Source organism: Ochotona curzoniae, unplaced genomic scaffold, assembly GCF_017591425.1.
Source record: "Ochotona curzoniae isolate NIBS_2020 unplaced genomic scaffold, NIBS_Ocur_1.0 contig_46, whole genome shotgun sequence".
In the NCBI taxonomy this organism is placed as follows: domain Eukaryota; kingdom Metazoa; phylum Chordata; class Mammalia; order Lagomorpha; family Ochotonidae; genus Ochotona; species Ochotona curzoniae.
Genome location: NW_024466340.1, coordinates 5,367,818 through 5,395,134, shown reverse-complemented (window position 1 = coordinate 5,395,134; position 27,317 = coordinate 5,367,818). Strand labels below are relative to the sequence as shown.

Sequence of the window (27,317 nt, the reverse complement as noted above, 5' to 3'; positions counted from 1 at the left end):
AGGATAAAAGTGAATGGCACATTAAGTACATTACAGTCCAGAGATAAACCCATATGCTGGATTTTTTTTTTTTTCATTCAACTGAGCTCTGATGGGCAGCTGCTGCAGTTTAGACATCAGCTGGATACCCCTCCGACAGCCCTGATGTTGGTCCCCAGTCTTGTGTTAGTGGCTAACGGGTGATCTGATCACGGTATCGGGAAGTCATGAGGTCACCGGGGTGTGGCCATGGCTGGATGCTCTCGCCAGCCTGCTTCCTGACTCACCGCGTAATCCCTCCACCATTCTCACCCTTTGGCCTCACCACAGGGGCAACTGTTGGGCTTGGTTAATCCTGGCCTGAAAATCTCCAAGCCCACAAGTCCAAATGAACCTGTTTTTATAAACAGCTTCTCTCAGGTATTTGTTAAAGTGATGACAAGCTGCCTAAGGGAGAAACCAAGACAATTAAATGGGGGAAAGGACAGTGTTTACGACAAACAGTGCCAGGATACTGGATAGCCACATTCACATGCCTGAAGCCAGCTCTCTACCTCACTTCAAATCCCAGAATCAGGTCATATGGCTCAAAGACCCGACTGCGTAAGCTGAAAGCACGGGACACTTAGGAGCAAGAACAAGGCAGAAACGAGCATTTCTGATCATCCAGGAGCTTACTGACTTTCATTTACTTGAAGACTTCTACCTTTCAGAGAGCGAGAGAGAATCTTCCACCTGCTGCTTTGTTCCCCAGATGCCTGCAACAGACAGGGCTGGGCCAGGCTGAAGTCAGCAGTCTAGAACTTAAACCACATCTCTACGTGGGTGAGGAGGCCCAAGCCATGAAGTCACAGTCTGCTGCTTAGGATACATCAGCAGGAACCTGGAACTGGGAGCAGAGCTGGGAGACAAGCAGGGGTGTTCCTAACCAATGCATCATTCATCATCTGTAAAGTTTGCATTTTAAAAGGGTATCATGATATGTTTTATCTAAAAAAGAAGTAAATAAATTAATTAATTAAAAAGAAATTGAGTGTCAGAGGTAAGTAATAAACTTCCTGGCATAGAATGTTAGAAATGTCTTTATTATTTATTCGTATTAAGCACCAGCTTAATACTGCAGAAGATTCCAAATGACCCTTTGACAATTCCCGCCCCAAGCCCTTCTTGATCAAGCATTTCTCAAGTAAAGACATGCTCTCTGCTGTTTTCTGCATAAAACATAACGTGGTCAAGGCCAAGGACTGCGTACATCTCGCTGTACAATGTGGCCCGCAGCTCTGTAGACGGCGGCTGCCCAGGCTTCCGTCACTGCCCAGGTCCTGAGAGACTCTTGTTCATGAACTGTCTCTTCACAAAGCAAGTCCACCACTACCAAGAGGGGACAGGAGAGTCAGATGACGATGCAACGGCAGGGCAAAGTTCATCTCACAATCAAATTTACTACTAGTCTGGCATTTCTTACGTTATAAACTCCTCCTTCAAGAGATGTATAAACAGTTCTTCTAGACTCACAGATCACTCAAATTCTGACCAAGTACAAATCCAAGTGATTGAAACTATTTGGGGAAACAACCCGTGCCTGACTGAACATGCAGACTTTTTAAACTGTCACTATTCCTAGAATCACGTCACAACTACCTAGACAGCATTCACCTTGCACTAGGTAATGCAAGTGATTGAGTGTATGGCAGGATGTATGTGAGTGACAGAAACACCACGCCACTTTATACAAGGGCCTTGAGCTAGGCAGACCTGGGTACCACAGGCACTCCTGGGACCAATCGGATAGACATCTACACAGGAAGGATACCTCACACAAAATATTTCTTCTATGGGGTCATGATGCCCTGACATGAGAATATACAGTGACAATGTTCTTATCATGTGCAATTCACCACCCAGCGGGTCGCAGTGAGCTACGGGTCACCAGGCAGATACTCAAAAGGCCAGCCACACTGCAATGCAGTTACCAAGGATTCTTGCTATGGGAGACCTGACATCTGACTCACCAACTGGAAGAGTCTTACCTTGCTGGGCTTATCATTCTGAGGGTCAAACACCTTCTCACAAAGTCGCAGCCCAGTCTCCTGCCTCAGCTGCTGCAAGTAGGCTCGCATCACCTCTGCAAGAGAGCAAGTGCAAAGCTGCCCAGGCAGCACAGCCCCAGCCCAAGCCTGCATGCTGACCTCGGTGCACGCATCTGAATAGGGAGGACAAAACCACAAGAGTCCGCAGGGTTCTAGAACTACATTCGATTTAGCTCAGGAGATTGTCTGCAGAACACACTTGCTGCCCAGAGTCGTTAGTGAACATGCCTAGCCCAGTAACGCATTTCCCACTGAGTCCACCCTCACAGCCAGAAAGAGCAAGGGGACAGGGAGCCACAGGGGAGCACCGGCTGGGACTGTGGGGAGGGCAAACACCCTCTTCTTACCATCTTCCTGCTTGTTCGCAGGTTTGGCATAAATTGCATTCAGTGGAAATCCTGGCTCTCCAGGAATGGGAAAATTTGTGATTCCCAGTGTATACATTTCTTTTTCGCCTTGGCTTTTAGAATTGCACTGAAATTAAAAAAAAAACAAGACATATATTTTACAGGGAAAGGGGCAGTAACATTCACACTGCTGCTCCAAGTCACAGCATGTTCTCCGTGTGCTTTACCAGCCTGGCAGACCGCATGTGCCTTCTCAGAAAAAAGTTCCAAACACAACCGAGAGAATGACAAGAGACCAGTTACAGTAACACACAAGAAACAGAATTTTAAAGTCAAATTTAGGACATGGTCTCAAATGTGTTTTTGTTAAACTGCAAACTAAATTTTGAAGTAGTGAGGAGTGTAAACAAAAATTTTAAATGCCTTTAATATGAAAACAGCAGGGGTTAGGTAGGAGACAAAGTCTCAGGTTTCCAGGTACCATTGTGGGCTGCTGCTGACACAACGGAAGGAAATGCTACATTCAGTTAAGGTTAATGGAAAGAAAAATAGCAATTTTTTCCCATTCAAGTTTATGGATTTCTGAAATCTATCCTGTGACCCCCAGATTAAGAAAACCCGAGAAAGGGTCTTAATCGGAATTTGTCAAGATTTATGCCTTCAAAGAACATACGTGGAAAGTTTTAATACACCACTACCCTTATCTTCATGTCAGTTCATTACACCATGAAATCAGAGAACCAGATTCGGATATGCCTCTAACATTCATGCTCCAAGTCTGAGGAGATATTTTCTCCTTGTCCTTGGAGTTCTAACACATAAGAGTGGCTGGAAGGGTAATGTTGGTGGTTTGTTTCCCTGTAAGTCACGCACGCTTCATTACCTTTTGGAGTTTCTTCAGACACTCAGAGATGTAGAGAGTTATATATATCAGGGTCCTATCAGCTTCATTCTAAGAGAGAAAAAGAAAACAGTGTTCATGAGGCAGAACAATTCTGTGCAGGGAAGGAAGCCAAGCTTTGTCCTCTGACTGGAGCAAGCACAGTGCACACAAGCCCCTTGCAGGACAGCTTCTCCCGGTTCTGCAACTCCGGGTGAGCGTGTGTGTGTGGAGGGGTACCAGGTCCACCCTGAGCTACACAGAGGCTCTTGTTATTCTCAGCTCCCCCATCACAGGTTCCAGCCCCTCACCCTTGCGTGGGAAGGAGAATTAACAAAGCTGTCTGGAAAACTTGAAGCGTACCATATGGCTGCCAATTTCTAAAAACCCTCTCATTTCAGGATCTCCGCCAAGAATAGAAACATTCATTACTCTGAAAGAGGAAGCAATTACTTGGCGGGTGACATGTTCTTGAAGGACGCCCTAAGCCCCGGGTCTTGACCTGAGCCAGAGGAGAATGTGGAGAAGGCCAACGGATGTTGATCAAATGTGGCGCAAGCATGAGATCACATTTCACACTTATTTATAGCTGAAAAACCAGAGATGAACCCACAGGTCTCCCTGCTTTTCGGACCAGGCAATCAAGTGCGCTAGCATCACACTTACACCCACTACCAACACAATACCGAGGCCACGCACTCAACAGAGAAAGCATTCTGCCATAGCACAGTTCGCTGGGATTACCACTCAGAGACCAAGAGTCCACAGAGATCTTACATCCTGTTTGATGCCGAAAGCTCACACGCTGGCAAGGAGATGGTGAAGTTCATCCCATGTTTTCGAATCTTACCAGGAATGCTCCCCTGGTAACTTGGTCAGACAGGAGCTCAGAAAACCTGCCTCGTGTCCGCTCTCCTCTCTCTCGCCCTCCCTCCTGCCTTCCTAGTCACCGCCCTTGCGGGATCACAGGACTATAGGAGGCAGGGAAGGGAGGGACCAGGATCAGTTTTAAAAATTTCTCCAGCTCAGGTGCAGCACGTAGAAGTCAACTAACAAAATGTCAGCAGGCAGGATTTTCTGGGTCTGAACTAGTGCTACCCACCACCACGGCTGGCACACGGAAGGTGCTGAGTTATCACAAAGATAAATAATGATAGACCTAAACCAGGATTGCCCAATTTGCCCTATAATGGGCCAGAGACTGAATATTGTAGGTTTTGTGGGCCAGGCTGGATTTTAATAAAATTTAATTTACAGAAAGAGATCATGGGCCAGATGTGGTTGTCAGGTTCCAGCATGCCAGCCCCTGGTATAAATGGTGGAGGAAAAAGAGAGAAACCAGCATCTTCGAGTCCAACGCCAGGGACTCTTCTAGAATAGGAATGGCAATTGCATTTTATGTTTTCCTTCACAGCAACTCTCAACAGAAAACTTAAGCTCAAATATTAAAAACTCCGTTATTTACCTTAATTTCATAGTTTTTGAAGAAGACATTGGCTTTGAAGTAATAGATCGCTTCATCCACAATATCTGTATCTTTTGCTAAGCAGAACACAAGGAAAGAAAAGTTAGTCAGATGTAAACCATAAAATCCAGAAAAACCATAAACACAACAAAACTTAGGGGCTGCCAAGTTGAACGCCTTGAACGCGCTGGGATCCCATATGGGTGCCGGTGCTAATCCCAGTAGCTCCACTTCCCATCCAGCTCCCTGCCTGTGGCCTGGGAAAGCAGTCGAGGACGGCCCAAAGCCTTGGGACTCTGCACTCGTGTGGGAGACCCGGAAGAAGTTCCTGGATCCTGGCTTCGGACTGGCATAGCATGGGCCGTTGCGCTCACTTAGGGAGTGAATCATTGGATGGAAGATCTTCCTCTCTGTCTCTCCTCTCTGTGTATCTGACTTTCCAATAAAAATAAATAAATCTTTAAAAGAAAATTATTTCATTTATCTGAAAGGTAGAGATAAGGAAAGATAGAGGATGAGACAGTAAGAGAGATCCACCAACTGCTGGACAGGGCTGGCCTGAAGCCAGGAGCCTGGAACTTCTTTGTCTCCCGTATGGATGCAGGAGTCAAAGCACTTGGGCCACTTCCGCTGCTTCCTCAGGCTTGTAAACACAGAGCTGGGGCAGAAGTGGAACAGCCAGGACTCAAACCAGTGTTGCAAACTGTGGCTTAACCTGCTATGCAACACCAGGCCCAGGCAAAACACTTTAAAAATATCCAGTGTGATTGGTTTCAGTTTATATTCTGTTACTTCAAGGAAAAACTCTCCTTTCTTCCTGTTCTGGGTGGCTAGAACCCAAGAAAAGCCAGAAATACCGCTGTGACAAGGACAACTCTTGTTACACAACCTCCTTGGCAGTTTATTTTCCCAGGTCAAAGCATCGGGTCCTTGATGTCCGGCAGCTGGCTGCAGCACATCTGTGGCAGGGATTGACCCTCCTGGCCCTGCCTGTGACCGCCAAGCCTCACCTGACAGCAAGCCATGGCCGCTCATACGTTCATCCTCAGGTAGCTCCTGGCTCTTGCCCAGGGCTCTCAGCGGGATCCCAACTAGAGTGCCCTGCAATCTAGCACCTTCTCTGGGAGAAGGAATCCTCTTCCCAAGGATTCCCCAGGGTTTATAAACCCAGTTAGTTTTTTTAATGCAGTGAGATGCTGGACGTGGAACCCCGAAGAGGCCTGCCAGGGGCACCATCTACTGACTCTAAATGCATCAATCCTTGGGAAAGCAGCTGAGGGCTGCTCCTCAGCTACAGAATCCGCAAGGAGCCGGCTGCTGAGGGTCTTATCCTCCTTCAGGGACCAAGAATGGCATCAGGACTACTTTGCCCACAGGGAAGGTATGTGGGACGCCTGCGTCACATAGGCAACTGCCTCATTCAAATCCTGGCTAGGCTCTCCATACACTTCCTGCGGAAGTGCATGCTGCTGCAGGCATGCAGGGAGGGTCCAGTGGCTGGGAGCTGTCCCTCTGTCCTTCAAACACAGGAAGTTATTAACAAACGCTTTCACAACCAGACTGCTTCCACCCTTGGTTGGGGATTCTGACCTGTTAGATGGTATAACCATCTCAAAGGGTGTCTACCCTCGCAGTCTGGGCTAACCCTGGTTATTAGCAGGCTTTCTTCGCACTACAATCCTTTCACGATACATCTGCTTTTCCATGCCTTGTCTGTTTCCATTTGTTCCTTTTTCTCAGAATCAACTGAAGACTGCACTTATTCACCAGATTTATTAAGTTCACGGAGCTTTAAACTGGCGCTGCAAGCAAGATTAAATTAGGAAGAGGACAAGCCAAAAGGTCTGGCAGAAAGACCAAGAGGAGGATTAGTTCAAAAGTCCGTCATTGTAACCGTGGCCTTGGAAACCATGAGCAGAACTCGGCTCAGCCCCTTGCTGCTGCAGAAGAACCATGTTCCATGTCAAACAAATCCCAGCGCTGGCAGGACAGCCCAGAATGTGTCAGGATGCGGCTTTCTGAACAGGGAGAAATGTTTCAAGAGGCGAGTTACAGGAAACAAAATTCAGGACAGAGAAAGCATGAGTCTCGTTACACAGTACTCTCCCCACTGAGGCACTGCCAGAAATGAAGCAAGATGCTGAGGAATGGAGGAAGCGGAAGAGATTAAGTTTTTTGGTTTTTTTGTGGGTTGCTTTCTCCAACTTGATGAGAAGGAAAGCAGGTGGCTATGACATCCTCCGAAGGCAGCAGCATTACGGGAATCTGAAAGCACTGACAGTGTTACAGGGCCGGTGCTGCTGTGCTGCACACTAACCCTCCACCTGAGGCACTGGCACCTCATTACGGGAGCCGGTTCATGTCCTGCTTGCTGCACTGCTGACCCAGCTCCTTGCTTGTGGCCTGGGAAAACAGTAGAAGATGGCCCAAGTCCCTGGAACCTTGTACTCGTGTCGGAAGCCTGAGAGAACTGCCTGGCTCTTGGCTTTGGATCGGCTCAGCTCCAGCCATTACGGCCATTTGAGGAGTGAACCAGCGGATGGAAGAGCTTTCTCTCTGTAACTCTGCCATTCAAATAAAAAATTTTAAAAATCTTAAAAGAAAAAAGAACTGAGTGCTAATTAGGGACCACGTTCTGAACTGAGCTGGAGAAGGTAGAGGCAAATGATTCGGTTTCTTCCTAAATGCAGCACACAATCACAATCTTTATTTCTAATGTTATTTTTTTCCAGAAGTTAGCCTTCACCCACTTGGTTATGAGGACAACACCTACCTTACTGAATTGTAGACAGGTCACACCCAGAACACACAAGTCCTTATAGAAGAGCCAAGGTGGGCTGTGTGCTCCCAGTGTGTCCCAGGGTTCCAGAGCGGATCCTACGATCGTGTCGTCCCGCACCTTGCACTCTGTGATGTATCCCAAGACATTGCCCCACGCCAGGACAGACAGAGCCCACGGCCACTTCTCAAGGCTATTTCATGCCAAGCCTCGTGGATATGCCATGGCTCAGTCAATGCCCTAGATGTGTGTGTTTGCTCTGCATTTGCCCATGATTGCATTTGAGTTGTTCTATCAAAAAAAATAAAAGTAAAAATCCAACCGCTCTGACTAGATTACTACATAACTGAGGGAGCCATAATCTTTATAGACGCAGGACACAACATCCACCAGCAAGCACAAAACACAGGCATCAACTTGGACGAGTCCCTGGGCTGTAACCGTTTCACATCAGAATGGGACAACAGTGGGTTTGGACTTACTCTCTCTGGGGGCAGGTCCTTTGAACTGACTTCTGATGGGTAACAGCGCCATGTTTCCGATGAGCTTGGTGTCCGGATCCATGAGAGAAGAGTGGTAAGCCTGGGGTAGCCCAGTGAGAATACGGAAGAGAAGAGAGCACGTTACGGGCCACCAGAGAAAAAGAAAAGAGCCATCCACCCATGATTAACTAGGGCAGGGAGGGTGAGGGGCCCTTGCTGTGGCACAGTTGGTTAAGCCATGACATGCAGCACCGGCATGCCCTGTGGGTGCCAGCTGGGGTCCCTGCTACTACTCCTGGGACAGCAGCAAGAAGACGGCCCAAGCCTTTGGGGACCCTATGTCCACGGGGGAGATCCAGATGGAATTTCAGGTTCCTGAATTTTGCCGTTTGGTCATTTGGGGAGTGTCAACCTCTGTCTCTCCCCCTCTAACACATGAATCTTCAACAACTTAACTGTCTAAATGTACAATCACACAAGTGGTTAAAAACAAGGGGCTTAAGCTCTCATCACTTCCTAATTTTCAAATTACATTTACCATTGTCTGTGATCTTAAGGTCCTTTAAGTTTTTTTTTTTTATCTTTCTTGTAGAAATGCACACTATATACCAAGTTCCTTCACTTCCTGTTCCATGTTTACAGATCTCATGCTGGTGGCTGCTTTGGAGGTATTTCCACAACAGAACAGGCAAACTCCATATGAATAAGTAAAGGCACTCCCCCAGCCCACAACTCTATTTAAACCAGAGCCCAAGCACTACTTTTTTGGGTCTGGCTCCCTATTTCTGTTTTAAGATTCATTTATCTTTATTGGAAAGGCAGATTTACAGAGGGAAGGAGAGACAAAGATCTTCTATCTGCTGGCTCACTCCCCAAGTGGCCACAACGGCTAGGGCTAGACTGATCCGAAGCCAGGAGCCAGGAGCTTCTTCCAGATCTCCCATATGGGTGCAGGGTCCCAAGGATTTGGGCCGTCCTTGACTGCTTTCCCAGGCCACAGGCAGGGAGCTGGGTGGGAAGTGGAGCAGCCGGGACATGAACCGGTACCCACACGGGATGCTGGCGCTTGAAGGGGGAGGACTGATAAGCCAATACAGCCGTGGTGCCCAAGCTGTCTATCTTTATAAAACAAGATCTACGCTGCTTTCAGTGGGTGAGTTACTTGGAGGGGGCATGTGAGCGAATACACGACTTTTCTGAGAACAATCTCTATGCGGACTGGTGGCTCGGCTTGTCACAAGATGTGTGGCTGTTGATGAGACCACACGGGCTCCCAACATATATTCATTCAACAGACGACTACAGGGGAAAGGTGATGCGGCTGACACTTAAGACCACAGTTCCTGGGCTGCTGGACAGACATAAGGACCAAGCACAGGGTCAGCCCCAGGTGGGCGTGTGACCCACAAGTGGAACTAGCAGAGGGCTCTCGGGTTCCGGCTTAACGCGTGGCCACAAGTTTCTTTTGAGACTTAGTTTCCTCTACTACGAACAGGAGCACGGATGGTATGCGCCTTGCGGGGAGCGCCACCCTGACCAGGACGCAAGTGCACAGTGTCCAGTGTGTAGCCCAGGGCCTGCCCGGCAGTCCTCAGGGTATTTGTGGGATGCGGGAAGCCCCGTGTGCCCCCCAGCCTTGCCCCTGCGTCAGCAGCTGTCTCCAGTCACCACCGCAAGGTACCTCCCGTCACGGAAGGGTGCAGGTTTACCACAAGGAGGGGCGCCCACCCGATCCCACGCACAGAAACGCGAGAACCACCAGGTCCGTCTGTCTCCACATCCACGCGGATGTTCACGAGATGGAAACATCTGGAAGACCCCGGAAGTGGGGTTTGCGCTGACAAGCAGCAGGTGCCACCCGCCCCTGGGGCGGAGGAGGAAGTGGATCTGACAGGGTGGGTAGGGTGGGGTGAAGGGTGAGGAAAGAAAAGGAGAAGCTGGCCCAGAGAAAAAAGAACAACATCTGTCCCAGACCAGGAGGCTGTTGAGGGTCTCCGGGGACCCTGCCTGGAACCGGGGGGCCGAGGGCGCGTGGAGGGCTGCGGCGGCCTCCTCCCGCGCCGCGGGGCTGCCGGCTCACGCATGCCATGGCCTCGGACCCCCAGGACGGTATCTCCAGGACGGCATTCCCAGGACGGTACCCCCGGGACGGCATTCCCAGGACGGCGCCCCGCGGGACGGTGCCCCCCCCAGGCTGCCCCGGGCCCACAGGGTCCAGCCCCCGCCCCTGCCTCTCCTCCAGTCAGGCCGCCATTCCCGTCTGCCCTCCTGGGCCTGCATCTCTCGAACACCTACCGGCATCTTGGCAGCTCCCGAGTTTCCACCCACAGGCGCAGCTTTGGGAGGGAGCGCGGTGCTTCCGCTCTGGGGGCCCCGGGCGCGGTAGGCGGAAGCGAACCGGAAGAGGAGGGCCACGGGAGGATGCGGAACTTCCGGCTCCGACGTTCCTCCACCGGCTGCGCGTTCCCGGAGAGGCGCCAGGGGGAGCCCGAGCACCAGGCGCGGGCTCTGCGTGTCGCGCATGCGTGTTTGTGGGCAAAAGGCACTGGGTCTGTTGTATGTGGTTCCTTGGTTAGATCTTAAAAATCATCCTTGGGCATACATGAACCCATCCTGAATTCCTGCCTCATCCTGCTCGCTCGCGCTTCCCTGAGTGGGAGGAATTTTGTCCGTTTGTTTCATTGCTGTATGTGCCCTACACGGTAAACCTTAATATCTGAGTGAATGCACTAAGTCAGCAGGGAAGCAGTGGAGTGGCTACGAAACAGTTCCAGCATTCTCCGCCTCAGTTCCCTCGCCTGACAGTGGAAGCTTTGGGCGGATGCAAGGGACCGTCTGGAAAGTGCTCAGAAGTTGCATGAATTTGTTTTTATTAGAAAGGCAGGTTTTACACATTTGACAGAGCTTCCATCCGCTGGTTCGCTCCCCAAGTGGCTGCAACAGCCGATGTGGAGTGATTGGAATGTTCCATCTTGGACTCGGCGCCACTTCTTCCTTCTCCTTTCCCACAGCTCAAGAAAGTCACGCCGTTCCGGTTGTCCAGCAATGAGATGTAACCTCATGGCCTCCTGCCTGAGAATGCCACCCCTCCACATCTCTCACCGCCCCTCCCAGCCAACTCCCCATGCCCCCACGCCTTGCAGGCTCATCTGTCATATAAATGAGCCTCCCACGTGTGCCCCTGCCCTTCTCTTCCAGCCCTCCCTCATCCTCCATCTTGCCCCCTTCCCCTGCCCTGGCAGCCCCCCATCCTGCCACCATGGCAGGAGACATGTACCTTCTACTTTTCTCCTCCTCCACCCGAATGCAGTTCCTACCCCGCTGGAAGAAAGGAACTCCTAAGACCTCATGCTGCCTAGTCTATTTTGGCTCACCATAAACTAATCTTGAAAAGTCAGCTTTGCTGCAGGTCTCACACTGTGGCATCTCAGCACATGGAGTACACCCTGTGTACACTGCGTGGTTTACCCCAGGGACCAGCTGGCACACAACAGCCCACATATTTGCAGTCAGTGGTTTGCACAGCCAGAGTCAGCTTGGTGTACCAAGGGTTAGGCGGAGGACCCTGGCTCTCCACTGGTGCCCCCAGCACACACCAGGCTGAGCCTGGGGGCAGCAGGAGTCTGCCTCCTCCGTCCCCCTCCCACGTGGATCCAGGGGGAAGGGCCTTGAGCACAGGCAGCTGGGAGGGAGGAAACTGGAGCAAGCAGGGAGCCGTCAGCAGACCTTAACTTCCCTTCTCCAGGACTGTGCAGTTTAAGCTGGGCCACAGGAGGGACATTAGTGACCTTGGGGGACAAGGGTGTTTTTACCCCTTCTCGGGGCCACAGGAGAGCCACCAAACAGCGCAGCACATGCCTTTGCTGGTAGTTCGTGGTTCTTGCCCCACTGGCTTTGTTAGATTAGCTCCTGTCACCCAACCACACAGCACAAAGCTGACCTCCCCCAGCCAAGGCCCTAAGGTGCAAGCGACCACTGACACCTACAGTGCCTCATGCTGGTCACTAAAGTCCTCACCTTGCATGTGCCGGGATCCCATATGGGCACCACTTCCCTTTCAGTTCTCTGCCTGTGGCCTGGGAAAGTAGTTGAGGACAGCCTAAGGCCTTGGAACCCTGCACCTTTATTGGAGACCTGGAAGAGGCTCCTGGCTTCGGATTAGCTCAGTTCTGGCTATTGCAGACACTTGGGGAGTAAGGAGGCAGATAAAGGATCTTTCTGTCTCTCATTCTCTTTGTAAATCTGATTTTTAAAGATTTATTTTATTTTTATTGGAAAGGTGGATATACAGAGAAGAGAGACAGAGAGGAAGATCTTCCGTCCGATGATTCACTCCCCAAGTGAGCGCAACGGCTGATGCTGTGCCGATCCAGAGCCAGAAGTCAGGAACTTCTTCCAGGTATCCCACACGGGTGCAGGGTCCCAAGGCTTTGGGCCGTCCTCGACTGCTTTCCCAGGCCACAGGCAGGGAGCTGGATGGGAAGTGGAGCTGCCGGGATTAGCACCGGCGCCATATGGGATCCTGGCGCATTCAAGGCGAGGACTTTAGCCACTAGGCCACACCACCAGGCTGCCAGACCAACTTCTACCACAGCAACTTGGATGACCTGGACCATCTCTGTGGATCCCACACCTCCAGGGGCCCCTTTACCCAAACAACGTCCTGTTTCAGCAGGAAGCAGCCAGAAGACATTGTTGCCCTTTACCCCTGCAGAAGTAGGTTGTGGGATTTTAACAGGGGGTCTGAGACCCTCCAGGCCTGCTGAGGTCTTGGCCACACCTTCAGGTGGGTGACACATGCATTGCCCTCCCACTTCCTAACTGAGTAAGAAGCCACCAATGCGGAACATCTTACCTTAGGTTCCCTGCCCAACAAGGAGGGGTCAGAGAATGCTTAAAATCCCAAGACCCTTCCTCAAACCCTTGGGGTCTCTCCCCTTCCACTTTCGAAGCACCCCAACTCCCGGCTTTCTCTCCAGAGGGGCTTTTCCCCTCCCTCTCCCTTCCCTGCTCACCTGGTCCCTAAACAAATAAACTTTGCTGTCTAAAAAAAAATTGTACCTAAATTATGGGTTTTCTAATTTCTGAAAGGTTTGTCACCAAATGGTCAGCAGGACATGAGTCTGTTAAGAGGAATAAATGAAGAGATTTTGTAAAATGATGCTTGGCACAAAGTTTGGCATCACTTGATAAACGAGACTTGGCGTGCTTCTGCAGGGCCTGGCCTGTGGCTGTGCTGGAGAACGGCCTGTGGGCCCAGGAGCGCTCTCAGGGCCTTGCCTGCACAGGCAACACATGAGCTTGCAAATGCTGAAAGCAAGCAATTCAATGTGGCAAGAAAACTATGCTTCTTTTACACTTCTGTGTGCCTGTATTAATTATACATCCAATCGATGTATAAACTGTTAAATGCTCACAGATCTACAAACAATTCTAAAAATCAACACTGCTTCCACTGTCACACCTGGGGGAATCCCTTCATCCAAAGCCTTGCCCTGGCTGCATATTTTGAATTCTGGCTGGAAAACAAGAGTAGAAAGAAAGGGTTAATGTCACCTTTCTGCTTCCTTTATACACATGCACGTACACAACTCAAAACCCAGTCACATGTGACTTTTTTAATTATAAGAAAGCACATTCTCAATATAAGAGACTGATGAAGATGAGCACTGGCCCATCTGCGTCCTTCCAGGTCCTTCCCTTTGAACATGCTCACATGCACTTTCCTCCAAGAATTTCTGGCCTTGACTGCATATAGGTGCCAATTTACATTGTATACAAATTATTGTTCACTTGACTTTCATGTATTAATTTATTAAAGATTTGTTTATTTGAAAGAGTTACAGAGACAAAAGGGGGTGGGGAAGGGAGGAAGAGTCACTTCACAAACAGTGACAACAGCTGGGCTAGCTCAGCTCAGAGCCAGGAGCCAGGACCTGCATCCAGGTCTCCCGCGGGGAGCACGGAGCTGAATCAGAAGCAGAGAAGCCAGGATTTGAACCAGTGCCCCTACAAGATGCCAGCAGCACAGGCAGTAGTTTAACCTACTGTACAATACTAGCCCCCATTTTTACTTTAAAAACCTAACTTGATTTTGAAAACCATTTGATTTTTAAAATCAACTGCTACTAAAAAATAAGAGATCCCACTTTCCACGAGCAGGTTTGGAACCTGATTCAGGTGTGCTGCTGTGTCATCATTTTCCATGAAAATACACCGCTTTCTCTGACCGTGTCCTTTGAGGGGAAGATCACGCCACCAATGTGACCACATGTCCTTCACACGATCCAGTTACGTTTTAGCAAACTCGTCACTCACTCTGCCGTTCTTGAAAATATTCATCAAACAAAGAGGCTGACTCCTCCTCATGTTCCTGACACAAAGGAGACACAAGAGAGAAAATGCAGTTGTTTCCCCTCAGCTGGAGCCAGAATTCGAACACAGATTTGCAGGTCATGCTGGGTGGGGGGCTCTCACTCCGTGGCCGCTCCAGGGAGGCTCCCTGGCAATCCCTGATGCTAAGAAAGGGCGTGTGCTATAGGACTCTTCCAGGTGTGTGCCGAGTCACGGTGCTCCCAGGGCCTAGGGCTCGTTTCTCTTTTGCACAGCCAGTCTCCATGATGGTATAGTGTGCCAGTGCCCACTGCCAACCTTGTTACCCCACTTCCCACTGACACATGTCAGGGCAGCCCATGTTCAAGCAGACCTCACCTTCTTCTGGTGCGCACCCCTAAATCCTCCAGGGCAGAGGGACCCAGCTAAGGAAGAGTACGACAGACACTGCCAGTCAAGCAGGGCGTCAGGAACACCCCAAAGCCCATGGGGCTGGCCGGCTGGCCAGGGAACAGCCCCAGAGGCCCAAGTGGCTGGCCGGCTGGCCACTCCTCTCCAGGGCCCAACTCCGTGGAAGCAGGAGCAGCCTGGGTCATGAGGCAGCCAGCTAACTGATAGATTCTTCTACCAAAAGCCCGTCCATGCCCCACATCAGGAATTACCTTAGGTTCTTTAAACTCCAGGTCCTCGCCGTACTGAATGGCAAAATCGATATGCTGCAACACGATGTTCATGCTCTCCTCATCTGACTGATCGTACGGTAAGAACCGCACCATGCTGTAGTCGTCTATCTGAGAGGAGATTTTAAGAAAAGTTCATCAGGCAGTGGAGCAAAATGTGCAATTTTCTTAATTTTTTAAAAGATTTACTTATTTTTATTGCAAAGTCAGATACACAGAGAGGAAGATCTTCCATCCACCGATTTATTCCTCAAGTCACTGCAATGGCCGGGGCTGAGCTGATCAGAAGCCAGGAGCTTCTTCCAGATCTCCCACATGGGTGCAGGGTCCCAAGGCTTTGGGCTGTCTTTGACTGGTTTCCCAGGCCACAAGCAGGGAGCTGGATGGGAACTGGGGCCAGTGGGATTAGAACTGGCTTCCATATGCGATCCTGGCTTGTGCAAGGCGAGGACTTTACCCACTAGGCTATCACACCGGGCCCTAAATACTGTTTTCTAAAGCCAAGTAAGAACCAGCATTTTACCCTGGACCCCAAACATACAATTTTCAACCTTCATCTGCTTTTTATAACTCTCACTACTTAAGGACTGCAATGTGTATGCCTGGGGAAACAAGGACTGACAGGCCAACACCCCAGCAAACCAAGGAGTCTCTGACCTCTGCACGCTGGAGCACTGGCTGGCTTCTTTAACTGAACATTTTTTCTTGTTGGGTTTTTATCTGAATTTAACAAGCACCAGATATTATGTAAGAGCACAAATAGTGGGCACAGTGTGATAGCTCAGTGGTTAAATCCTTGCTTTGCATGCACCAGGATCCTATATGGGCGCCAGTTCATTTCCTGGTTGCTCCACTTCCCATCCAGCTCCCTGCTTATGGCCTGGGAAGGCAGTCTAGCACAACCCAAAGCCTTGGCACCCTGCACTTGCATGGGGAACCCGGAAGAAGCTCCTGGCCCTGGTCGGTGCAGCTCAGCCACTGCAGCCACTTGGGGAGTGAACTAGCAGACAGGAGGATTTCCCTGTGTCTCCTTCTCTCTGTATATCTATCTTTCCAATAAAAAGATAAAAAGTCTTTTCTTTAAAAAGAAAGAAAAAAAAATAATTCTGGACTCTTCAAAATGCCTTGAAATTACAGACGTGTTAATTCATTGGTCTTTAGCAATACCTATGTCTTCCTCTCTAGTTTTTTAAACTTTTGAGAGACAGACATTAATAAAGAACAACTCCTATCTACTCACTCTAAATGTCCACAATAGTCAGGGTTGAGTCGGCTTAGAGCCAGGAGCCAGGAAGGCAATCTAGGTCTCCCAGGTGAGGGGCAGAGCTCCAGGCAGATGAGTCATCCCCCTTGGGTGACAGGACATGCTTTCAAACAAACAGAAGCCTTACCAGTCCACATATAGCATTAGTCAGTTTTTTGAATTTTTTGCTTCTTAAGCCACTTGTAGAATCTTCTAACAAAGAATACATGTCTGGATCTAGAAACCTTTAGAAATGAGAAAGTAAAAGTGGTGAATAAAAGATCACAAAAGTCAGGAAACTAAATTTTATAGACAGAACTGCAAATTCCAGCAAACCAGAAGGGGGCCGGGGGCCGGTGTTATGGGCCCCGCGCTCCCCACTTTGGAGTACCAGTTTCAGGCCCAACTGCTGCAGCCACGTGGTGCGTCAATCAGCAGATGGAAGCGCTTTTTGTCTTTCAAATAAGTCTTTCAATGAAAATAAGAAATAAAGTAGATGGTTCATCTTTGCCATGGAGATCTGATGAGAGCAGAAGAACGAACTCACTTCTCGATTTCCTTTTTAGCTTTCTTACTCAGCAGATCCATTTTTGTCATGATGTTAATCTGTGGAATTTCTAGAGAGATCATGGCACTCAGGGCTGCCAAGATGCCGGAAATAAACTGAAAGAGGAAGCAAAAAAAGGGAAGATACATCAACGAGTGTCAACATGGCCCTTAGGTCTCCACACAGAGAAGGCCTGCAACTAGTGAAAGAAATGCTAATATTAACCAAAAAAAAAAAAAAAAAAAGTGTCCTAGTCAGCTAGCTGACCCTTAGCTCCCAAGGTGAGGCTAGGGAGGGAACAGACTTAAGCTACAGTGATGAGAATCTCGGCAATATGCTTCTCATGTTCCTCAATGACTGTTACTGACAAATGAAATTCTATACAAGTTCTCCATAAACTAGACAGAGCCTCTAAAATTAATAAGAGACTCTTTCATAAAACACTTCAATGCCTCAACTTTTTCTTGGTAAGCAGTTTCTCGAAATCTCCACGATGGGGCTGGTGTTGTGGTGTAGTGGGTTGAGCCGCCACCTGCAGCACCGGCAAACCACCTAGGCCCTGGTTCACTAGGCTGCTGGACTTCTGATCCCGCTCCCTGCTAATGAGCCTGGGAAAGCAGCAGAACATGACCCAAGAGCTTGGGCCCCTCTCACCCACATGGAAAGCCAGAAGAAGCTCCGGGCTCCTGGCTTTGGCCTGGCCCAGCCCCAGTCGGTAGGGTCATTTGGGGAGTGAACCATCAAATAGAAGATCTGTGTCTCTCTTCCTCTCTGTAATCTTGCCTTTCAAATAATTATATTAAAAACAAACAAAAAACCTTTATAATGGACTCTTCTGGATTAAAAGGAAATTATTGAAATTTGATAATTAAGAATGCTAAATTCACATTGTGAAAAGTTCAGAATCACTCAACAATTAAAGGACACTTATTTGCTCATAATCACGATTGAGAAATCTGTAACAGATGAATCCTCAGACCTTGAACGACTCCACCATGAACTGCGAATCAACAAGGAAAACTCCACAGACGCGGAATTCCCACTGCTCGAGCTGCTGGACCAGCTGCTTCATCACCGGCAGGTGAGTGTACAACTCAATCTGACCTACACAGGAATGGCCGCGAGTTACCAATGGGGGGGGTGGAGGTGGGGGGCCGCATCCCTCCATCAGACAGAACGAACGCCCCACGGTGGATTCAAAGGAAGTCAGCCTGTGGCAATGATACACGCATGCATTTCTACAGGGATCACACGGCCCTCTAAGGGATCCGTAAACCTAAGCCAAGCAAACACTCAGTTCTATGAAGAAAACGTGGGTCTTCATGCATCATCCACAGTCCATCAGTAACGAGCACCGCCAAGGCGTGCACAGTTTAGAATATCCACCAACTTGCACACTTAGGATACATGCACTTTCTGAGCGATTACAAACAAGGGGTAAAAGTGATCAAACTCTAACTAAGGCCCAAGTCTAAAATTCCTCACTTGGGCCAAGAAGCTACAGTTGTCTCTGCATGTTCCTCTCTGCTCACCGAGCTCTAGCCACACAGAATCGCTCAGTGCTCTGTATGGACACTGAGGCCGCCAGCACACCTGAACTCCGCTCTGGGGTCTGTCCTGATCAGAGGACCTCCGCTAACTCCCCTGCGAGGACACCTGTCAGAAATGAATACAGTACACACGGCCACAGGAGCTTCCACACGCTTGCTCCTGTGAGCTTCTAGAAGACTCCTTGCTCTGTGGAACTTCCTGAGGACAACACAAGCACTCAGGAAACCCAGGAACTGTGTCACGCATCACAGCCAACAGCCTTCCGCTAATGCATACCCTGGGAAGCAGTGGGTGACAGCCCAGGTAACTGGGTCCCCGCCACCCACGTGGAGACCTGCACAGAGTTCCTAGGTGCCACCTTTGGCCTGGTCTACTCCCAGTCCCAGCGGTTGTGGGCAGGTGGGGAGTAAAGCAATGGGATGGCAGCTCTGGCTCTCTGAATCACAAATTGGTAAATAAAATTAAAATAAAGTCATTTTGCTGACTTACCTGGACAGTCAAAAAGGATGTAGTCATCCTCAACGTGGCCAAGGCAGTTCTCGAGCCAGTCAAAATTATTGGCAAAGTACTCCATGCAAAACACCAGGCCACCATTGGGACCGAACCGCAGACAGTCGTCCTCCATCACGTCGTCCACCTCAATCAGTTCCCGAATGTCTGCAGAAGACACAGGGCTCAGAGGGGCGCACGCCGCAGGAAGCTGACCTCCTCCAGGGACTTCAGGAAACAAATGCCAGGGGAAGATTGGCACACAGGACACTAACAAGCTGCTTCAGGTAGCAGTGCCCAGCAATCAGAAATTCAGCAACTACGTTACCCTACAGCCAGACCCTGAGACCCTATGCAGCCACAGAATGGGGAACCTCCCCGAGTGCTGACATGGCATAACCTTCCAAGAGAACCCCAAGGTGGACAAATGCCATCATCAATGTCAAAACCAAAACAACTGATGCTGAAGATGCTGACGGCACACATGTATCAGGGCTCAGATGCAGGCTGGCCTGAAACCAGCCACAACAGCTGCCCCTGGGGAGCCGGGAACAGGATGGGAGGAGGCAGTCACGTCTGCACACTTTTTAAATCATTTCAGTTTTTGAACCATATGCATTACCTTTTTCAAAACAAGTAAAAACAAAACAAAACAGAAACAAAAACAACAAAAAAACAGGGCCCGGAACAAAGGCTCAATTGGCTAATCCTCTCCTTGCAAGTGCCAGGAACTCATATGGGTACCAATTCATATCCCAGCTGCTCAATTTCCCATCCAGCTCCCTGCTCATGGCATGGGAAAGCAGTCGAGGATGGCCCAAAGCCTTGGGACCCTGAACCCACGTGGGAGACCCAGAAGAAGCTCCTGGCTCCTGGCTTCAGATCGGCTTACCTCTGGCCATTGCGGCCGCTTGGGGAGTGAATCATCAGACGGAAGATCTTCCTCTCTGTCTCTCCTCCCCTCTGTATATCTGACTTTCCAATAAAAATTAAGTAACTCTTAAAAAAATTTTGTGTTTAGCATTTGTTCCCTCAGACTTGTACTATTCATGGAAAACTGCACTTCCTCCACAGACACAGTGATACTGGTAAAATTAGGTCACCTTTGTTCACAAGCGGAACAGCTCTCTAGCCAGGAAAACAGAGAGGGTCTTCTGAAAGGATGAACCCAGCACATGGGTCAGTCCCTCCATCCCTCGGGCCAGAAACGAGGCCTGGGATGGAGGGGACCTTGCCGAACCTAGTGCATCCTGAAGCTGAGAAGGCTGGTCCTTTGGTAGGAGCCGTGAACAGCAAGCCGGCCTAGGTACCTGGCGGTATGGGCTTCCGGCACTGCAGGCAGAGGACTAGCCGCCACAGTGCTGCACAGGCTCCAGCATCAATCACTTCTCCCTTGCGACGTCTCCTGCTGGCTTTGGCAGATGCGCGTCTTCCCACCGCTGCGGCCCCCACCTTCTCCACCCGTTCTCTCATGAGCGCGTGACCCCAACGCTTGCTCTTGCATGCTCCTCTCCAACCACAGTCCCTGCAGCTTTCCATACTATCTCTATTCTGCCAATTCCAAATTTCTATTTCCGGGCTAAGCTCTGAATTCCAGATAACTGTACCTAGCTGCCTCTTAGATATTCAACAGGCTTCTCTAACTTAGCAAGTGCTGAGAGAACTACCCCCAAAAACAAAAACGAGCCTCTTTCCTTGATGAACATCACAGCACTCAAACCAGGAACCTGGGAGTCACTCTGGAGTTCTCACTCGTCTAGAATCAATCCTCCACAAAATGCTGTCAATTTCATTTGCAAAACAGAAACTCAACCTCTGCCGACCCCCACCACAGCGTCCCCCTGCAAGGCATCTGGCCAGCTGTCATGCCAGCCCCTGCGGCCCCTGCTTTTACCCCTGCCCCTTGAGACTCCAGTTTTTGCCCAAGAGTCTGAGCCATTTTTTCCCCCTAAGATTATTTACTTATTTGAAAGGCAGAGGAGACAGGGAGGGACTGAGATGTCCCACCCACTGGTTCACTCCCCAAGGGTGGCAACAGGCAGGACTGGGCCAGGCACAAGTGAAACCTGGAGCCTCTCCTGGCTCCCCCCAACAGTTGTGGGGCTCAAGCACCTGAGCCAACCTGTCGTGTACACGAGCAGCTGGGACCCGCCTGTGTGCCCATGTGGGGTGCTGGGATGACTAGCAGTGGTTTAACACGCTATGTTGTAACACCAACCCCGGGGCCATCTTCAGAAGCATAAATCAATGTCAGTCTCTTCTGCTTAAAATCCTCCAGGCAGTCCACTATTGATAGGATAAAATCCAAACTTTCCAAGTCCACCTGGCCTCGCCTCCTTCCTTCTCTGCCGCCCAGCTCCCTGCCATCTTGCTCATCTCCACAATCTCTCCTTGACCTGGACCAACCAGTCCTCACTGTGGCCCTTCCCCGAGAGCCCCTGCCTGTGCCATGACTCCTGAGGGACGTCTCCCAGGGCCTTCTTTGCAGCTCTGACATTTGCCCAGTACTCACCTGGGCCACTGAGACCCACCTGTCCGTCAGGATCTCTGCTGTGATCTGGACATCCGCAGTAACTCTGTGGTCCACCCACATCAGTACAGGCACACCAGGAGTCCCCCAGGCTGCACCCCAGCAGGACCACACAGATGTCCTATAGCATGTCCACTCCCAGGGGAGTTCTGACCTCAGGGTGCTGCTGATGGCCACAGAACCAGAGGCCTGAACCGCTGCGGTTCATTTCTCAGCATCCGTGGCTGAGGACCCCTCGCCTCACCACCCTGACGCTGACCCTCCCTGAAGGAGCGGCGAGAGGGGGCTTCTGCCCCAGGACTCACCGGCCATCACGGGGTAGCTGAAGTGTTCTGCTGCTGGGTCTAGGTTGACGACCTGCACGGACCGGTGCAGGGCTTCGCAGTGCTGAACCATGGTGGCACAGTAAGTGCTCTGTAATGTCACCGGGAGCGAGCGTTAGAGCCACAGGCGGTGCCAACACCAGCCCTACATCAACCAGGAGATGAGCCCGGCGCCATGGCTCAACAGGCTAGTCTTCCCCCTGCAAGCCTTGGGATCCCATATGGACGGCGGTCCGTATCCCGGCTGCTCCACTTCCCATCCAGCTCCCTGCTTGTGGCCTGGGAAAAGCATCGAGTACGGGGCCTTGAGACCATGCACCTGCGTGGGAGCCTGGACGAGACTCCAGCCGTTACGGCCACTCAATCCTCCTTCGGATGCGGACTGTGGATTCTAGAAACTCCACTGCTGTCCGCTGCACACGACCGCCCGACAGACCAGCGACCGGCGTGGACGGTCCGGGACCCTCACCACCCGCGGCGCCCACTCTGCGCCGCCGAATCTCACCTTCCCGCTGCCCGCGGGGCCCATGACGAGCTGCGCGTACCGCGGCATGTCGGCCGCCCAGGAGCCCGGCGTCGCCGAGTCGCACGGCGCGCTGCCAGCAGCGGCCTTCGCGCCACTTCCGGGAACACGAAGCGCGAGCCAATCGCAATCCCGGCTCGTGTGTGTGCTTCCTGGTTATAAAGCCACACCTCTGGCTACGGAGCGCCTCACGGGTCAAGTCCCGGGAAAAACGCGTCCTGAAGAAACACATAAGGGAGGAAAGGGAGGGACTCGCGCATGCGCAGAAGCAGTTGCGGAAGACGCCTGGTTACTATGGTGACGAAGGATCAAGACAAAGTTCAGCATCCCTGATGCTCGGCTTTCTTCGTTGACGTGGAGACCTCCCAAGACATGCCAGCATGCTGAGGGGCCTGGAGCCCTGAGGTGGAAGTCACGTGTGTTTCCTTCCACAGAGATGCAGCCGCCCCTCCTCCGCCCGGGCTGCAGGGTCGCTGCTCGGTCGTCTCTCCTCCTGCGAAGCCACTCACTAGTGTCCTGACGGCCTCGGAGAAGTGGGCTAGGCTCTATTTCAGTTTCTACTTGAAATTCTTTTGAGATTGCTTGAGCTTATGGCAATTCTGTTCATTTTCTACAGTAAACATAATTTTATATTCTCGCCAGTGATGCGTGACATCCTAGCCTACACACTGTGGTGATGGATATCCTAATAGGTGTGGAATGTTGTCTCCTTGTCTTTGGTTTGCATTTCCCTAATAGTGATACTGAGCATGTGAAAAAAAAAATTAAGAATCATTTGAGATGCAGAAAGATACAGAGAAACATCTTCCCAGATGCTCACTCCCCAAATGCCCATGAAGGCCAGGGAGGGACGTGGCCCTGAGCGCCTGGAAGTCGGTTCAGGAGCCCAGCCACCCGAGCTGTGACGCTGCCCCCCAGGGCTGCACCAGTGGGAAGCGGGAGTCAGCAGCTGCGCTGAGCATGCTCCTTCACAATCTGTCCTTGAAGACATGGCTGTGCAGGTTTTTTGCCCAGTTTTTGGATTGGGTTGTTACTAAATTTACTTTATTTTTAAACTGTTTTTTTTTTAATTGGACAGACATATATTTTAGGTATTTGTATGCTTTAAAACCAAATGGAAGATCATATGCTGTCTTCAAATATAATCAGCTGGTATAAAATTCAGGATAATACACCTGTAAATATGTGGATCTTACCAAATATACTTGTGAACTGTGCTTTGCCTCTGAAAATTCACATGATGTCCTTGGCCCACAGATAAAATCATCGAAGACAGACACAAAGTGAACTGTCACACATCCAAGATGCAGGGCTTATGGGAAACTCCGCAAATCCAAACAATACGCATTCCTAAACTGGTGCCAGATCCATCCACTCTGATGGTATGTTGAAAAGGGGATTCATCACGTGTCATTATTCTTTATCATCAGAGATGAACTTTAATTGAAGACAAGCTGTTGAGATGGTAAGACACTGCAGATTACACAATATACTCAGCGTTTTGCCTCAGACTCCGTGTCTGGAGGGTGAGTTCAAACATGAATGTTAGGATTACAGAGTCCCCTGTCTTAAGCGTTCTTTCAGGGCTTTGTACTTCAGACCTAACGTATCTTTCTTCAGGAAATTTAATGCCCCAACCACAAAGTTGCTCACTCAAGGAAAACTTCATACTGGAGAAGGAAACTCAACCTCTTAAAGAACTACAACATTAGAAGAAAATAGGTGAAGAAGATGCCAAAAAGGATTTTATAATTGTCGAGCTGCAGCACTCATTGAAGATCAGAGTCACCACATTCTCTCTAGCGCAAAACAGATTTTTACCTTTCTGCACTCTGGTTCATTTTTCTGAGTACCATTTTGGTTTTCTGGATTTAGGGTGAACACAGTGAAGTAAGGGGTGTGTGTGTTCAGAGGAGTCATGCATCTCAACTGAGCATGAGCTTCTAGCAAGCACAATCAGCTTCTTAGTCAACACACCGGGTCAGAGACCAACCTACTTTCCCTTCGGTCCATCCAACCTTTACTCTTGTTGGTACAGGCCAGGACTGGCATTTCACTGGACACACAATAACTGCCGCAAACTAAAACAACTTGCTGGCAGAGTGCTTGCTTGCTAAACTTCCTTGCTAAACCTCACAGGACATTTGAATGCCTTGGCCGGAATCGCAAGCAGAATCCCTTGCAACGTGTAAACAGGCATCCCTGTGCCCCCTGACCCCTATCCCAGACCCCTCATCCTCACTTTGACAACATTACATAGTTGAATTTGTTTAAATACAGATGGCATAAGTCCAACGAACACTCACCCTTTCAGCCCAGGAATAATGCCAACCTCTGGCCTACAACACGTACTGTTTACGCTCTTATTCTGCCTTTCAGCATGTGGACTTCACCATAGGTCAGAAGCATTATTTGTGCAGTGTCACCAAGACCTGTAATGCCCACTACCTGAAGATGCTAATGTCCCCGCCACTCAGCGCAGCTCACAGAAGCCAGGCAGGTGCACCTCCAGCTGGCTCCTCCCCTTCCTCCAGAGAGGGGCTCCTCACAAGAACCGCCTCAGCTTGCGCTACTCGCAGAAGCAGCATTACCCCTGCACTACATGGCGGCACCAGATGGACAGACGCGAATCCAGGAGCATTGCAACAGCAGCCACACCTGCAGTAATCAGACTGCACTCTTTCTGGCAACCGGTGGGAAACAAGGGGTCTGGCTCTTCAGACGGATCGGCATGCATAGATCGGCTGTTGTGTACTTGGGAGTGAATCATCGGACCGGAAGAGTCTTCGTCTATGCTTGTCACACTCTCCTACTTGCTATATGCACAACCTTTCCAAATGAGAATTAAATTAAATAAAAGAAAAAAATCTTTAAAAAAATAAAAAAGAGGGAAATATACTCAATTTTGCTTGAAGAATGGTAAATGGGGTGAACGCTTATGCAACTGACAATGTTCACTTTGCTAAATTCAGAATAGGTAAGGCAAAAACTGAGTAAGAGAGCATTATCTTGCTTTGTCTTTTCTAAGCTGACTGGGATATGCCACTTCATTTAGAATATATTTTATAAAAACTACAATAATGCGTTCATCAGCTAGACACACAGACAACCCTTTTCAGTGACGCCCAACGAAAATTCAAAATAATGCAAATAATTCCAAAAGGAAAAACGCTGGCTTCTGTTCAGGAAATGCTATAGAAGAAGGAAATAAAGGACTACATTAAGAAAGTTCAGTGTTCAAATTTCACCATCATAGTTGGCTTTGCATTTGAGTTAACAAACCGTAGCATGTGGGGCTGACTGGGTATCCTTGGTGATGCTGGCTTCTGAAAAAGAACATGTGCAGTTTCGCATGTGCATTAGTAGCTGTTTGCTTGGCAGCTCCAGTTAAGGCACTTGCCTTTCTTACAGGTTAAAAACTGGATATGCATCTAAGAAAAGATGTAAGTCACTCAAGATTTTTAGAAGACCAAGCAAACTATTCATGCAACCAAGTAAATGTAGAATTTACAAAAGATAGATTTTTGGCGACCTTAAGCTTAAAAATACTAAACTAAATACAGTTTCATTTTCATTATTGAAGATATGAAACAATCTAGAACATGAGGTGGGCACTTGGCACTGTGGTCAAGACACTGCTTGGAATGCCTGCTTTCTGTCCTGGGGGGCCGGGGTTCAGGTCCCTGCTTCTGGCTGATAAGCGCCCAGAGATGCAGCAGGCAACAGCCTCCCAGTGGAGGAGTAAACATAAGCCAGCACTTACACAGGATGCTGGTGCTCACAGGTGGAGAATTAGCCAATTGAGCCACTGGGTGGAGGTCCTGGCACCCGGCTTTGGCCTGGCTCCAGTTTTACCCGCTCTTCCACAGGACAGGCCTGGATTCAAGGTTTTTCTGATTCTAAATAAACACATTCATGATGTCAAAGCCAGAGTTAACAGAGAATGACAACACATCTTTTATGAGATTGTGCCATTTGGAAATGGACAGAGTATTTTGTAAAGTGTCTAGCAATTTACCATGGATGGGTTGCTGCCACATGTACCATTTTGTCTGACATTCAGCAAAACTGTGGAAGCAAGTGAAGCAGGCAATATTAACAAAATTTTGCAGATGTTTGTCTTGGACAAACCCAGATTTAAAAAAAATAGCAAAATGATCTTTCCTGCTACGATCATTGCAAATAGGAAGACCAAATGGTTGAAGTGTCCCTCAGCACTGATTCAGTGAAAATGATCAAGTGAAAGCCAAATATTTCCTAGAAACCACGGCAGTGAGAAATGGATAGGAGAGAGGAAGTTGAGCTTTCTGAATCAATACCCCACTGCTGTATATCAGTTTTGCTGTAAATATGCCATGCCTAAGAGATGTGGGAAAAGGGAGCGGGGAGGGTGTATGGGTCCAGAGAAAACATGAAAACCCCAGGGGAAAGCTCCTATGGCCCCGAAGTGATGAGAAGCAATTAAAGGGAAATATTCTGAAGTTATCACTGACTAACTTCCCCCCCAACCAAGACTGTGGGGCCTAGTGAAGGAGAACTTGCTGTATGGTAACTTGGCTAGAATATTGGTAGCTTACTTTAAGAGTAAACATTTGAGAGAGATGGGAGATGACCAAAAATTTGTGAAAATTATAGGTTTTTTTTTTAAATGCTAATGGCTCTTTAATAAACTAAGTCATTTGAAAGATCATACTTAGAACTTTCCAAAAAAGGCAAAATATAAACTTACTTTTCTTTCAGCTTCTTCAAATGCTTTTGAACCATACCTGAATGTAGAAAAGGAGGATGAAGACTTACTAAATAAGTGCATGCAGTCAATGTCCATTGCAGAACAGGGAGAACATCTGATGTTCGCATGAGAGTGTGTGTTCAAACACCAACGGACAGCCAGACGGTGAGCCAGCGGTCGGGGGGTCCGTGCACTGTGCCCTCAGCACTGTGGACAGTATTCACCATTAAGTAACTGTGCTCATACAATTCCATGTGCAAATGACATCTGTGTGATAAAATTTGTGTATAATCTACGCCTGTATTTCTAGTTTGAAAAAATTAAATTGTTTTATCACTTAACATTGA

The 27,317-nt window shown here is 49.3% G+C and overlaps 4 protein-coding genes across 7 annotated transcripts in view; 1 reads left to right on the top strand and 3 right to left on the bottom strand.

Annotated features, from left to right (window-relative positions):
- Window positions 1-6,112, bottom strand: part of ANAPC7 (anaphase promoting complex subunit 7) — a 40,180-nt gene extending 34,068 nt beyond the window's left edge. The window contains exon 1 of the mRNA XM_040987015.1: window positions 6,106-6,112. The gene's annotated coding sequence lies outside the window, so the exon portion shown is untranslated. The remainder of the gene's footprint in view (window positions 1-6,105) is intronic.
- ARPC3 (actin related protein 2/3 complex subunit 3) lies at window positions 1,046-14,317 on the bottom strand. 2 transcript variants are annotated; one of them, XM_040987020.1, is made up of 8 exons: window positions 14,307-14,317; window positions 10,318-10,358; window positions 8,023-8,122; window positions 4,762-4,838; window positions 3,300-3,368; window positions 2,417-2,543; window positions 2,010-2,104; window positions 1,046-1,350 (listed from the first exon to the last, which is right to left on the bottom strand). In XM_040987020.1, the coding sequence occupies exons 2-8, from the start codon at window positions 10,321-10,323 to the stop codon at window positions 1,288-1,290; spliced, it is 537 nt and encodes a 178-aa protein (XP_040842954.1). In that variant the 5' UTR covers window positions 10,324-10,358; window positions 14,307-14,317; the 3' UTR covers window positions 1,046-1,287. The 2 variants fall into 2 exon arrangements, with proteins under 2 accessions (XP_040842954.1, XP_040842953.1); XM_040987019.1 differs by lacking the exon at window positions 14,307-14,317 and having other exon boundaries at window positions 10,318-10,425.
- On the bottom strand, window positions 13,821-23,002 carry GPN3 (GPN-loop GTPase 3). Of its 3 annotated transcripts, none has more exons than XM_040987018.1 (8): window positions 22,224-22,331; window positions 21,701-21,809; window positions 18,866-19,033; window positions 17,805-17,929; window positions 16,826-16,941; window positions 16,427-16,523; window positions 15,018-15,146; window positions 13,821-14,395 (listed from the first exon to the last, which is right to left on the bottom strand). In XM_040987018.1, exons 1-8 carry the CDS (start codon window positions 22,269-22,271, stop codon window positions 14,333-14,335), a joined length of 855 nt encoding a protein of 284 aa, XP_040842952.1. In that variant the 5' UTR covers window positions 22,272-22,331; the 3' UTR covers window positions 13,821-14,332. The 3 variants fall into 3 exon arrangements, with proteins under 3 accessions (XP_040842952.1, XP_040842951.1, XP_040842950.1); XM_040987017.1 differs by having other exon boundaries at window positions 22,188-22,314; XM_040987016.1 differs by lacking the exon at window positions 21,701-21,809 and having other exon boundaries at window positions 22,224-23,002.
- Window positions 22,918-27,100, top strand: FAM216A (family with sequence similarity 216 member A). Its single transcript, XM_040986853.1, is given in 6 exon segments — window positions 22,918-22,933; window positions 23,499-23,623; window positions 24,621-24,705; window positions 24,708-24,948; window positions 25,653-25,735; window positions 26,982-27,100. Coding segments are annotated over 6 exon segments (669 nt in total).
- The last annotated feature ends 217 nt before the right edge of the window (window positions 27,101-27,317 follow it).